Below are 14,839 nucleotides of genomic sequence, written 5' to 3' on the forward strand. Positions count from 1 at the left end.
TATTCCTCTATGCACAGTCAGAAACCAATCCCTCTTTGTTGTTTAGAGCTTTCAAACCTTTGGAAACAGAGATACAATTTCTTAAGGTAGGAAATATCTTGGAAAGGACCAGGTATATTGGAGATAGATCATAAAAAAAGTTGTCATACAAAGTGGAAGAGGATCAGCCTCCACTGCTCTGTATTCTTTATCCGATATGTGATAATGTTTGGAAGACACCATGAGCTTGCTGTGTGCTGTCTGATTGGCTCGTAGGTACTATAACCGCAATGATTAAAGCAAGAGACCTTTAATGGTCTCTTGCAGGAACAGACAATATTAAAACCTCGAGATAAAACTACAACAAAATGCTATGAACCTGTTTGAACATTTCCAGTGAGGTAATAATTACTTGCACTGTACCTTATGCTACATAAATTAAAAAATGATGAAGATAATACTTACGATGATAAAGAATTATGATATATGCAACTCAATTCATTTTGCTATGCTAGCTTGAAAATAATCAATGATCATTTCTTGCCAGCTCTCATTTTTTGCCATTCATGCAAGGAAGATTCAAATTAAAACATCTAATGCACTCAGTAAGCTTTTTCTTGTTTTTTTTTATTGTTAATATTGTTAAAGTGGATAAATGGTATAAAAGTAATACTATAGTACGAAATCACCCTGGTCACATTAAATAAGGAGAAAGCCTCACCTGGCAGTTCTGGGACAGGCTGGTCTTTCTCTTCTTCGACGTCGGTGTTCTCATCTGTGGATCCAGCGTACAAGTCCTCCTCCTGTCCTCCGGCCGCCTGCGGGCTCACCAGCTTCTTGCCACGATTCTCAGTCTCCACCCTGGGACACACACACACACGTTACACAAAAAGAACTACAGAGCCCAAGCAGTGTCAAGGTGAACAACCACGACGGAGAACAGAAGACAAAGCCTTAAACAAGAGGAGGTCCTCCAACCATCTACTCTCATTTTGTAGTTTAGTCGCAAAGTCAATCTAAAATATCACCCAGGTCCAGCCTGAAAGGACAGAGAGTCTGGGCCTCAACCACATGGATGGGCAGCCTTTTCTAGGTACCCAGAACTCCTTGTGTACTGATTCCTTAGTAATTTCTCTTTTGACCTCATGCCCCAAATCCTTGTGTAAAAAAGTGGCTCCTATTATCAGGAGTCCTAAATGAATTTGTTTCCTAAAGTATGACCCAGTGTCCTTGTTTAGCTCCTTGTTTGACACTTCATCCTTTCGGGTGAAGTGGGTTTCCTTGAGTTTTGAAAGGCACTTTATAAATAAATAAATGACATGATTCATACATTTTATATTTGCTTTGCAAATGTATGCTTTGCTTTTGTTCCCACTTTATATTTGCTTTTATTTCTCCAAAAATAACTACTTTGTGTTCAAATAATCAACATTCTGTAAGGCAGGCATTCCCAGAAAAGATGAAGACGCAGAGGACAAAAAAACAGAATCTAATCTGGGCTCTAATACAACCAACACTAACAAGAGTGAGGTTTGTGGCTGCTTCAAAAATAAAAGTGAGAGAAGTCACACTTCTTTCAGTCAGGTTCAGGGAGAACTGTTAATTGACTGAAATTACAATCTCAAAGTCAGGTGTGCTGCTCAATAGCTAAAATAAAAGCCACCTCTAGAAATACCTAGTTTTCTCCCATATTTTTTGTGCAGAAAGGTCTCGGCAACTGGAAAAGATGTGCGATGTACTATCAGGCATTGACATTCAATGGCAGTCATTCCTGACCTGAATAGCATTTTGAAACATTCATCAAAATGACTAGCTTGGTTTTAAAAACACTTAAGACAGCTCAGCATGACAAGGTGAAATTACACCCATTCTGTCCAACAAGATGGATTCTCCACAGTCAGTCATCTCCAATTATAGCACGCTAACTTGAGTTTCTTGAAGATCTGCCAGCTTATATGAAAACTGGTAAAGCAAGTGGATGTGCTGTATAACTGCAAAGTTGGGAAATTTCGTCACTCTACTTTGACTTAATTCTGGCTTACTTTTACAATTGTTTGGAAATGCAAATTCCTGTAGTACCATGCAGAAAAATTAACTGTAGACTCCATCATGACTACTCTGTGAAACAGGTTCAACTCCAGTGTTTGGGTTCTGATACAGAGTTTGGTACAACTGCTGGCCAAATTTCATCCCACCTTTATCTGATTTCCTGTATTAATGTGTAAACGTTTGAAAATGGATCAAATATGAAGCGATTCAAAATCCTGCCTGAATATGAACACCCAAGACCAGTATCAGACACAACTTACTTTACAAAGATGGTTAGTCAAGCAGGGATCCACTGACCTTTTTAGCTCATCCTCTGTGTCCATTCCTGAATCCTCATTGTCTCTGGAATTGTCTGTGGAGAGATCAGAACACGGAGATGGAGGGGTGATTTACGGAAGCAGATATTACAAAGAAAAATACTGCCTCACTGCTACACGTAGACGAGGAATGGGGTTGTATTTATTTGTAAGTTGTGTTATTAACATTGTAATATTATATCTAGTGTTTGGTAGAGTATTTCAGTGTCTGAAACCAGGTGAGATCAGGCTACAGGCTGTGGTAGTAACAGAATCATGTGGTTAAAGAACCTTCTTCTGAACGGATTAAGACACTAAGCAAAGCAAAGTACTCTATTCCTCTCCATGGGGCATAGGCTTTATTACCTGGAGACTTACATTTATTCTGCAATTCTGCCCAACTCCAAAGAAATCCAAATCTCATCAGCAATAGCTGTCAGAACTATAGGATACTATAGTTGTGACATTGTTTCTTCAAGCAACAACAGCTGAACATTTCTCATTGATATATTTAAATATTTGTATATTTGAAGATAAATCCATTGCAACCTAATGGGGCTGTTTAATAACATTTTGTAGCAAAAAGTATGTCACAGCCAATGAAGACAATCTGGTGTCGAGGGTAACTTGCAGATGCATGAGTTTTATTGGCAAAATGACAATCACAAAACTCTTCGTCTTGGCAGAGTTCCTTATCTTGTCTCTGTGTGGCTTCTGTGCTGCTGTGCTGATTGAATCTAGATTCGCCAACAAGACCTCAGACAAACAACCTGCATGACAGACATAAAAGCGGTTTGTCCTGTTTTCAATTTAAATGTTAATGCCATAGTGCACGTGTAAAATATCATTATATGCCTAGAAAAGCATGCAGCTAGGAAAGGAGTGCTTTTGATAAACCTGCGTAAGTGGAAACAGTATAAAAGTATAAAAAGCAAAGCAAACAAAGTGCCTTGCTTTGAAATTACATATTCACCTCAGACAGATCTCAAGTGCCAAAAATAATTAACAACAACATGAGCAGGAAACAATGAGAGTGGGGTAAAGTTGCACCACAATAAAGATAACACTGGGCGAGAGAGAAACAGGGCATTATAAGATTCACTCCAGTTCATTTTGTACTGCAGATCAATTAGCCCTTTTCAATGGCTTAATCAATACAGAGCTTTAAAAAGGGGAAACCCAGGACCCATTTGCAATTAATGGCATCAAAGGGATAGGACAAGTACATTGTTACTAATTATGCAGACAGTGAAAAAGTCACATTAACCTGTAGATTACACAGTCACATCCTGTGGGTGATATGTGCCTATTGTGGAACAGGTAGTGCAGGTAGTGTTGTACAGACTGTACACATGAATCCCCATTTTATGCACAAATATGCTGTATATGTTCTAATGGAAGCCTGTTACTTTAGCAGACAAGATCTTTGCAGGAGGGATGTGGCAGACCACTCCTATTGTTAATCACAAGCCTTTCTAATTAATAATAGGCCATACATCTAGTCAAACAGCCACTTAATTCTCTCTTATCTTTTCTATACAAAAAACTTCACAGTGCTTTCCCAACCTTAATCAATGCCTGAGGGCACTCTGAAAACCAAGAGGCAAGATCTCTGTGGTGTCCCAGAAGGCCTGATGGTGAAATGTATTATTCCTAACTCTATCTCTTAACTTGTGGCATATAACTACATAATTTCTTTGTAGTCTGAAAAGTTGTCTCCTATAAAACAAATACGGAACCTAGAGGGGACCACTACAGAAAGAAGACTCCAAACTGTCCATTCATTGTCCAAAATATCCTTCGTGCAGTTTTATTTACACAAGTGCAGTTAACACGACTAACCACAACCTTATGCACATTAATGCACTTAAAGAGGAAATGCGATGCTATCTTTATATTTTCGGGTTAGAAAGAATTTGATGAGTGCATTTCAAACTACAGCACAAAGAAAGTAAAATGTACACAGAGATGTGTAAAACCTCCAACTTACATCATACAACAGATGCCATATCGCTATCAATGTCTGTGATTCAGAACAAGGCAACAACAAAACGTCCAGGGAGGTAGAACGGCCCTATTACATTGTAAACAAGCAGGCTTGTGAATACATCTCTTTTAATCCAACAGAAAGTCGGACAGAAACAGAAATACTGCTTACTTGTTAACTCTGCACATAGACCACGTGGGAACATTTCTCTGCTGAAATGTTTGCTGTACAACCTGTACTCATCCGCTCGTACATCGCATTACATTAGTCACTACGGCGACTGGTGAGCAGGAAAGGCGCTTCACGTCACAATGCTCACCAACACTCGCTCTCGCACATGGGGAGACCAGCGGTTTGCAACAACATGGGGGCCATACGGTAGTTTCATAAAAGTTCATGATTTTGTGCTTAATTCGGTATTGGTAAAATTTTGCAAAACCGTCTATTGACTGCGTTACCAAGATTTAATAACCGGTCAGAAAAACTGGGACTGTAGTTCCCCTTTAAAGCTAGTCATCGTTAGCCTTTTTTCCTTCCACAGAGCGGAGTTAGTCCGCCCTCTTGCGACTGAACCCAGTATCAGCAGCCTGACAATTCTGCAGCTCTTTCACACTATTCAATTGCTGTGGTTTTAAAATAAAACAAAAAATGTTTTTCTTCTGAGCGGTGATACCAGTCTGTCCACTTATTAAAAAGCAAGGATTATCTCAATTCATAGCAGAGCATAACCATTTGGCCCAATGAGCTCATCTAGTGTTAGAGCAGCTAACTGGGCCAGCCACAGTTTTGAAAGCAGGTAGGTAATCACCTTCAACAACATGGCTGGGAAGCTTATTCCGTACAACACAACCCTTTATAGAAATACAGTATGTGCCTCATTTTCCCAGTTTTAAATAAACACGATCATAGTTACCACTTGTAACCCTGGTTCATGTTTTACTGTTTTGTCTAAACAGTTCGATAGAACTGACTGTCAATGCCTTTAAGCAAACTGAATACTGGAATTAAGTGCCCTTAAAGCCTACTATGTTAAAGACTAAAGGGGGGGACTAAAGTCTGATATGGGGGCCAATTTCATTTAAAGGACACCAAAAGATCTTTTTCTAGTCTATGTCTATAAAAATGGTTGCCTTTACAATAAAAACTGCATGAACATTACACCCATCAATGCCCTAATTCAATATTTAAAATCTTGCAAATGTAGCTTGAGGCTAAGAAGAATCTTCATCACCTTTTACAATCGCTTATGCGATCCATAGATGATCTGGAAGCCAAGGCCAGAAGCCTCTGTTTCAAAAGGAAAGTAATGATTTAAGAGCATCACTGCTTCAATACTTCAATACACTGCTGGTAGAAGTGAAATCTGAAGAAGATGCCAAGTGAGAGAGACTGTCCTGATGTGATCTTCCTTCATCTTTCTCTCTCTCCGGGGTTATGACTGAGGCTCTGCCATTTCTCCTCGTCAATTCCCTGAAGAGCTACTTAATGCATGAACACAGCCGGCAGCTTCAGATAGCTTTGTCCATTTGATGCAGGATTAAGCAAGATAAGCCCCACACTCTCGCGCTCAGGTAGAAGGCACAGGATGTTTTTGTATGCTGGAGACATCAAGAGGCTTTAATCTCCCCTCTCTAGCCAGCGCTTGATTTTTTCAGCTGAACCTCAGAGGCTGCAAAACACTTGGCAATTCTGCCCTCCTTTCCTAGATGAAACACTTTAGATCTAAGATGAGAAAAAGTCATCAAGATTTTTAATTGCTGATTGCATTTCTTCAGCAGGTAGCTGGGTGGCACAGCAGGGCCTTCTGCAAGCTTTGCCAATGCCAAGTTTATGAAAGCGTGCCCAAATTCAAAGCTCAATGGAATGAATACAACTCCCAGTGCAAAACACCTGGTTCCAGTTCTGGACAGAGGAACTGCGCACATTCTGCTGATTCTCTCTATGCATTCTGTACTCTTTATGTACTGCAAGCACTGATAGAGCTGGACATGCTTCATCATTTAGTTGCTGGGTATGCAAACATTCAGAATGTAAATACAGTAAGTCAGGGAATCCCATAATATCTAGCAAGTGGCATTGACTTTGCACACCAGAGTCTGGAGCTGAAGATAAACTTGAGCTGGATCAAACTGCTATATACTGTAACAGGAGCCAGATCAGATTCCTGGGCATAAGAGATGTCACAATACACATCGCGGAAGACGGTGTACTGCATGAGGTTAATCATGAGTTAACTAATGTTAAAGGCCTTAATACCTGTTGGGAATTACGCAGACTGGAGACCACCAGTCTCATCACAAAACCATTTGGATGCAAATCTCTTTCTTGGTTGGATGCTGAGTAACCATTGCACTCCCCCATCTATGCCAGAAGGAAGCAGCAGCCAAATTAGTCTAACAAGTTCACGCTATATCAGATTCATCATTAGCCCGACTAGTGTGAAGAAGCCACCTCAGCAGTGAGGTATTGGGGTTAGGGTAGACGCATGACAGGACACTGCAGCTGTGGCTGAACCCAGATTTTGAAGACTTTTCTCAACTAATCGGATGGCAGCCAGAGGACACCCCATATGTTTGAAGAATCAGCTGCTGCTTGGCTTCATGACTTCCACTAGTGGAAAAAAAATACTATGATAGTTCCCAAAGTTTATATGATTTACAATATAGTGACAGTACAGCAATTTCTTCTTAGCAGTTCAGCATACATGCCCAGCAAAGGTAACAGCTTGTTCTCTGACAATTTGTACTGAAGTCCCCGTGGCAAACTACCCACAGCACAGGCTGATAAAGAACTCTGAATGTATTCTTTATTTCTACAAAATATTTTTATAATCCCAGCCTGTCAACAAGCTTTTGGGTGCTTCCAACACATGGTGTATTTGCATATTCCCATTGATCATTCTGTGAAGGTCCTTCACATTTGCATTATTTTAATCCTTTTTGACAGCACTGCGTGGATGTCTTCGAATTTCCACATTGTAAAATGAAATTATGTCCTGTCCTGATAATAATTAGACAGCGAATGAGTTAGAACAGTTTTTGTACTGACCTAAATGCTGATCTGCACAAACTAAATGTGATGAGCGGTGAAAGACATAATGGGATGGAAAAGTCCTGAATAAAGATAACAGTAGAATATTATTTTCTTCTGCACGTTGGCAGAGACAATCAGTCTACAGACGGTAGCTGGGATGACAGGACTTGGCACCCTTTCCCATTACATACATTAATCATTAATCTTCACAAACATTTCAGATGTGGTCTTTGTCACTATTAAGAAAGACATCATAGTACAATCAAGGTCACATATATTCAGCTGTATCTATTAAAGATACAGAACTTTATTGCACTTTGAAATAAAAATGTAACATTCTTCCTTTGAACATTTAAAAAAAATAATCACATATTCAATTGCTACTTATTGATCTTTTAGTTTAGACTCAATTTACATCAGCAAAGAAAATACTACACGTAATCTTCATTTTCAAATGGAAGCCTAAGTCTCCAGCAATAAATATGAACATATGATGTTAACTTTGAGGAAACCCATCATTTGATTATTAAAAGCTAAATAATCCAAGATCCCCACTGTGCTATTTCTTAAAAGATCCCACATCAACAGCATGGAAAGAAAGTGTGTTCATCCCACTGAACTGTTTTTGTAGGGCCCAGCCTGGCACTCCAAATGGAACCAATACCACTTTTGCTAAAGATCTCTTTCTTCTTTTCATGTACAGCTCTCTATTAGTCTATTAGTCTCTATTAAGTCTCACAAATAAAAGACAATTAATCTTGACATCCTGGATTGTAGCACCCATGTTTCTGTGTATTTGTGACCTCTTAGTGACAACAATAAAAATCCTCAACAATTTATCAGGTAGACACGACTGAATGAAAAGGCTAGATTAGTGGGAAAAACTCTGAGCACAATAACTAAATTTACTGGTATGAAAGAAATCTCAAAAGATTATATTTAATGCATTCATCCCTCACATGTGGCTTTTCAGCCATGTTTTCTATAAAATGCCATTCACTTCTTTTGATTCAGTGCGAGAGAAAAAAAATAGAATTCCTGTGAAATCCTGATATAGGATCTCAAACAGCTTTACAATAATATCACAATAGCAAATCACAGACTAGGCCGCAGGGATTACAGTCTAGTGTCAATAAGTGTAAAATACCATTTTCTTTATTGTACAGAAACATAAAAGGATAACACTTTGCAAAAAGTTAGGAAACTATATTTTAAGATGTAATTATACCACTGTAAATCAAGTGTTGTATAATACAACTATTACATCATTGCAGATTTTCTGTAGGTTCTGTGACAAGGTGCGAACGTTTTATTAACTTGTCTTTGTGTTGTAAAATAGTATTCTCAGTCCTGTCATTTTTATTAAAAAATTAATTTTGAGCAAAATTTGAACATTTCTAATGTGAGAAGCTACGGAAATATTAAAATCACAACAGAAAATTTCAGAATTAAGATCACTGTAAAACAATGCAGAACAAAATCTTTATATAGGAAAACTGGCTCTATAAAAACATTCAGATTTCTTGTGTTCTAGAAGGAAATTCAACCACACAATCAAGATGTGTCAAACACACTGCTGTTTATTTATTTTCAGTGTTGCAGAGCAAGGCAGAACTAACTAATTTCTGTGGAACCCTGTCATGCATAGGGACCTCACACAGCTTAATGGTAATGAGCTAATGCCAAGGTCAGATAGAACAGGTCTCAGGAATTAAAGCCTAACAAACAGGAAAGCTGTGTGTGACAGCACATTCAGATTCCTAAAAATGCAAATGTGTGTACAATCAGTCCAGACGTAAGAGTCTGTGTGCTGTAGAGGGAAGAACTGCAGAATAATGATAAGACAACTGTTAAGCATGTGCTCCTGTGACAGAAATGAGTTGGTGAAATACTGCAGTAAAATTCTGCTGCACTTTTGTGAATCTAGTTCAGTGGCATGAACTGTAGGTAACAAGCCCTGTACCGTAAACGCTGGCTTAAAGATCTCCCAGCCTCAGGATGACTCCCTGAATGAGCAGAATGGGCTATGACATACCAGGTCTGTCTTCATCTGTGGAACCACCATACTTGTCCTCCTCGTCTGGGACATCCCGAGAAGGTCCTGGCCTGTCTGAGCCACTTCTGGACTCTTTCTGGGGGGTTGCCTTCTTGTGGTTCCTACTGGGGGAATGTCCACTCTGGAAAAGATTTCAATGAACTCAGCAACCCAAAAGACATGTAGGGTCTTATCTCTTTCGTTGCTCAAAAACATTGATCTTTCTTAACATGTCATCATAGCCACTAGTGTCCATTTTCTGTTCTCTAATTAAAGGATACAGTGCAATCATGTAATACTTTATAATCCATGGCTTTTTAGAGACAGGAAGCTCCTCACCCCCTCCCCTATTGAACTGCAGCTCTCTCTTGAAATGGAAGCTTACGTAAAATCGGAACATTAGGAGTAGATGGAGGGTTCTGGGCCACTTAAACCACGGAGCTTTACAAAAGGTTACAAACAGGAAGAGGCCATTTCGCCTGTCTATCTATTTAGTTGCTATTAGCTAATTGATTCGAGGATCTCATCCAGCTCCTCCTTGAAAGAAGCCAGGACATCAGCTTCAACAACAAGGCTCGTTATTTTGCTCCAGATTCCCACAAGGTGAAGTACCTATGTGAAAAAGTACCAATTGTTCTGAGACTTTTAGGTAGGAGTCCATTAGAAAGCCTGAACAAGAATACAGCCAAGCAGTCCTCCTCTTCTGAACAGTGCTCAGCAATCTTTGGTTTAACTTCTCATGTGACAGACTCTACCTGCACTACAGCCACATCAGTATGATTTTAGTCTCTGCTGGGGTGCCAGATGAAGCTCAGTCTACACATCTACGATATGGCAGTATATAAATTTGTGTATTGGTGCCTCCGAAATTCTTCCCAAGATCTTTAAAACTGAGGTAACTAATAAGAACCACATGAACCAGTGACCAGTTAAGAATTTAGAGATCAAATTTCAGAAGCTAAACAGAAATACAAAGGATATTTCACACATGGAAGAGGTCACTAGTCTTCCAGATTTAATTAGCCAAAGCTCTGCAAAATGTAACTGGATATATGTTTCATTAGTAACTGCACAACCAGTTTTAAATGAGGGTATCTGAAAATCTACCCAGCCATACTCACAGAGCCTTCGAGAAGTGACGGGCTGAGATCAGCAAAAAGCAACATGAAGCTGTTAATTTATTCTTCGGTAATATTGTTTAGTTCTTTGCTTACTAGTTACTGGTTCTTTTTCCTGGCTATTTAAATCTTACGAACTCTGCAGGGCTCTGTTACTCCCATTTCAGGGTTGCACACCCCTAACACTGTCTGCTGGGCACATTATGGGGTAAAAACTGTCACCCTCTCTACCCAGCTCCATGTTAAGAGATGTGTGTCCAACTAAACACTTGGACTTGCTAACCTGTTTGCAGGAATCTTCAATATCATCTGTCTTGTTCTCCTCCTCTGACTCTTCCGAGCTGGATTCTGCTCCATCCATAAGGTACCTATAGAAACAGAAAAACACAGTCAATAATACAACATCAGAAAAGCTGCAAATGGAAATTGGCCACTCAGCCTGTCTTGTTGAATGACTTACAGATTATTATTGATCCAGGATCATCAGGTCACTTCTCAAACCTATGGTTCTGTGACAAAGGGTCTGGCACCTAACAGCTCTCTAAGCATTGAGGTACTGCTTCTTATCAGCTATGAAGAGAAAGTGTGTAGATTATGCTTTTTTGAGAATTTCAAACAGCACCATGGTAGACCTGCAGAACAGAAGAGTAATCTGCTTTATAATTCAAGGAAGGGGCTGACGCTTAATAAAAAAAAGGCTTTGTCTAATGAGCTACTATAAGTAGATAAGCAAGAGACATTGGTTTAACATGTAGCGTCACCTGTGCTCTGTCTTGCAATGTCTTAGTGAGGGTCAATCTGGCATATGAGAACCAACCCCTCATTTACTGACAGTGCAAACCAGAGCTGAGGTCATCCTGGGTGTTTTGTGGACACCTTTCAATATCAACTTGCTTGAGCATTACTGTAGGTATTAGCATTTTAAGTATGAGGATTCAAAAGCTCTCTGCATTGGCTCTACTGGTTTATACTTTATGCCTTACAAAACATTATAATAAGATGAAAGCATCTTGCAGATTAACAGGGTAATTAATATAGGAAAACAAAATATGGAAGAAACGGTGTACTATAAAGACATAATCAACTGGATGGCCACTGGACACCCAGAGAAACTGCTATCCCACATTTAAACAATCAAACAGAATAAAAGACTTGACTTTCCACTGACAACATTTTCAACTGTTGTTGTGAATGTTTAGGAGAGATAAGAACCAAATGACCTTCACCCAAGGAAAACCCATTGACAGTAAACATGTATAAAGATCAGCACTTCTGCTGATGGGGTTTAGGGGCTCCACACCAGTGAACAGGAACGAGTTATCAGCATTGCCATATTGTTCCATGAGGGAAATACAGTAATTCAGTGATCTTGAGGATGGACTTAATTCCAGATAAGGACCTGCGTGACTAAATTTTAATTGTGACCTTGTGGTTTTAAAGCAAAATGGCTAAAAGAGCAATTAAGTCAGTTATCATCCCAGTGAAAGGGTTCAGACTCAACAGTACTTCGGCTTGTCCATTATGCCTTCAGCAAATTAAAAGATACATTCATTGACACTCCCCAGATGTGAAGGAATAGTCAGCTATAACCTGTTTAGCAATAGCTGGGTGTACTTTCCAAACGTTTTCTTCATATTAAGTGTCTCTTTGTCCATAATAATGGCAGAGAAGTGTACAGGACAGGGAGCAAGGGCAGCAATTGTGAATTATAGTAAAAGTGTGTGTGGGCTTTTCATCAAAGACCAGGTGAGTAATGAAGCCTGTCCGAAGCTCTGATCTTACCTGCCACATGGGCCTGACTCGCCCATAGGCTACCTCAGCTTTTTTAGTCAATGATGTCTCTTCTGTCAGGCACTTTAGAGTATCAGATTACCAGCACAGTTCCTGGGCATGTCAGAAAACTCAAGGGAAACGATTTCCACTGAGTGCGTGCTTTAATAAAGTCTACATCTGGGACAAAAAATCTGCAGAACCGGAAACCAGGGGTAAAATATTTTAAAAGGACCCTTTCTCTACTGTCTCTTTAAATCATTGCTGTCTGACTTTTGCCACAGTTGGTGACAGGTGTCTCACACAAACTTTGAAAAAGTGGGAAGGCCCACTGATAACAGGTTCTGTGTAGCCAGCAGGGAACACACTGGAACGGATTAAGCTCCTAAGCTACTAGCGCAGGTGGAATTCTCAATGTAGAATTTAAAAACCCCTCCATCTACTTTATCCAGTAATTCAAGTGCCAAGCAAGAGAGCTTTACATATATTTCAATAACGAAGGCCCAAAATCGGTGTTACACACACTTCATACATTTGTTCTCAGGATTTACTTCACGGGGATAATTGAACAGGAAGTGAAAATGTCACCAGACTAAAACTGAAACTGTAGCAAATTAAAAAAGTCATGGAAAAGATCAATGCCCTCAGAATCATTTTTTAAAACTGTAGAATGAGCTTTCTGCCTATTATTATACTCCCCATTTGCAGTTGGTAAAAGTGATCAATGTGGCACAGTCCAATTCCCTCATGCACCAACATGAGGAGTAGGGGATTTCTCTCACGGTGCCTCATGGGAGACATGTTTTTTGGAATGCTGCAGCAAAATCACAGGTGTCCAGTCAAGTCGCAGGGGCTGCTCGTGCTTGAGATAGCCTGGCTAACTCAAGCCCATTCCACTGCAGGAAGGGCCTTGATTGTATTACAGGGATCCTACCAAGGCCAAAGGCTCTTATGCAAATGATTTTGGCAAACACCAAGTGTCTCTCCAATGCTACATTTCTTCTTTAAGTTAGAAAAAATACAATTATACTTCGAATTACATAGGTAATGTGGACCACTGTTTTTAAAATGTGCCTTGATCTGTAAGAGTGAACAAAAAAGTGCAGCAAATCTATAATTATGAAGTTGTCCATAACAGAATCACTGCTGATTGTTTGGGTTGCATCGCAAGTTCCCCCCGTGTTGTTTTAAATTTGTGAATAAGGATATTTTGTTTACCTTCTGTTGCAGATGCAAGGAACATTAACCAATAACATTTTGGTGTTTCACTGTTTCTTAATTTACTTGCCTAATGATGAGATTAGGCCATTACCTATTTATACATTACCATTTGGCCATCTTAAGTCCCATCTCTTTTTTATTTTATAACAAATAAACAGTAGAGTTTATTTGTATTTCTAAAATATACACTACTGTGGACGGATTTAAAAAAAAAAGAAGCAAAAATTTGTTTATAGATGTTTGGCCTTGAAAAACATCCATAATGCAACTAAGATTCTGAGAGCTGATGCATTAGTGTCGTCAGAAGAGACCACTGGACCAGTAGAGCTTCAAGTGTTTATACACTTCAGAACGGTTCCAGGTATCATTATAGGAAGGTTCAACTGGCTCTGTCTACAGAAATGGACACCAAAGATCAGGCAGAGTTAAAACAAAACAAAAAAACTAATATGAGTAAGATGCCTCTTGGCAATGAAGTAATAAGTAATGAGGTTGCCTTCAGTGACATTGACCAGGAATTCAAGGCAGCACTAAATGAAAGGATGGAAAAAAACATGTTTAAAATGGCTTCCAGATCTTTCTAATACAGTATTCCTGGACTATTATTTTAGTGTTGTTCCCCCCAACACTGCAGAATACTATAGTAACTGAGCATTTTCTTTTATTTTTAAGAGTATCTAAAACAACAAGTGCATGATACCATACTCCTATGACTAAGGGCATTATGGTTTGTGCATAAGAGGCTTTAAATGAGGAGAAAACAGGGCAGGTATGTTTCTGAAGAGGAATGTCTTATCCCTGAATAGAGCTCTTCAGAGACAAGTAGAACACTATGCTTTTAGGGATAAAGAACCCCCCAAAAAATCTAGGACATGGACCTCTTCATAAACAGCAGGGGACTCAATCAGGCCCTCAGAGCTTAAAACAGAAAAAAAATGAGAAAAAAAATCGGAAGAAAAACAATACAGAAAAAGCTTTCAGTCTCAAAGGAGTGTATTGATCTTGGCCACAATAATAGGAATGGCTTTTCTTGCTCATGCTTCTTTCACTATACAGATGTTTCCCATAGAATAAATGCAAAAACATGCAATGTCTAGCAGCCAAAGGGACTGAAAGTCTCATAAGACAATTGCCAAGAATTCCTTAGGCGATACACAGTAAATTCACTCAGTGAAGCACAGATAACTCACCCAATTGGAAAGCCTTCAATCTAGCATGTACACTCAGTCAGGCTCCCTGCCAAGTTCCCATCAGTATGTTAACTGTGGTGCTATGATTACTTTGGATACCTCATAACTTCTCAGGCTTTCACTCTTTTTCACGGATAAGTGTCAAACCACTTCTGTTATCT

The 14,839-nt window shown here is 39.3% G+C and overlaps 1 protein-coding gene across 1 annotated transcript in view; it reads right to left on the reverse strand.

Annotated features, from left to right (window-relative positions):
* The window catches only part of xrcc1 (X-ray repair complementing defective repair in Chinese hamster cells 1), a 53,161-nt gene that overhangs the window by 14,106 nt on the left and 24,216 nt on the right, over positions 1 to 14,839 (reverse strand). Inside the window, exons 11-14 of the mRNA XM_015336572.2 lie at positions 10,781 to 10,865; positions 9,380 to 9,521; positions 2,326 to 2,380; positions 701 to 840 (exon numbers count right to left, since the gene is read on the reverse strand). Of these exons, the coding sequence (XP_015192058.2) occupies positions 701 to 840; positions 2,326 to 2,380; positions 9,380 to 9,521; positions 10,781 to 10,865 (422 nt within the window). The remainder of the gene's footprint in view (positions 1 to 700; positions 841 to 2,325; positions 2,381 to 9,379; positions 9,522 to 10,780; positions 10,866 to 14,839) is intronic.

This window comes from Lepisosteus oculatus, chromosome 27 (assembly GCF_040954835.1).
Source record: "Lepisosteus oculatus isolate fLepOcu1 chromosome 27, fLepOcu1.hap2, whole genome shotgun sequence".
Taxonomy (NCBI): domain Eukaryota; kingdom Metazoa; phylum Chordata; class Actinopteri; order Semionotiformes; family Lepisosteidae; genus Lepisosteus; species Lepisosteus oculatus.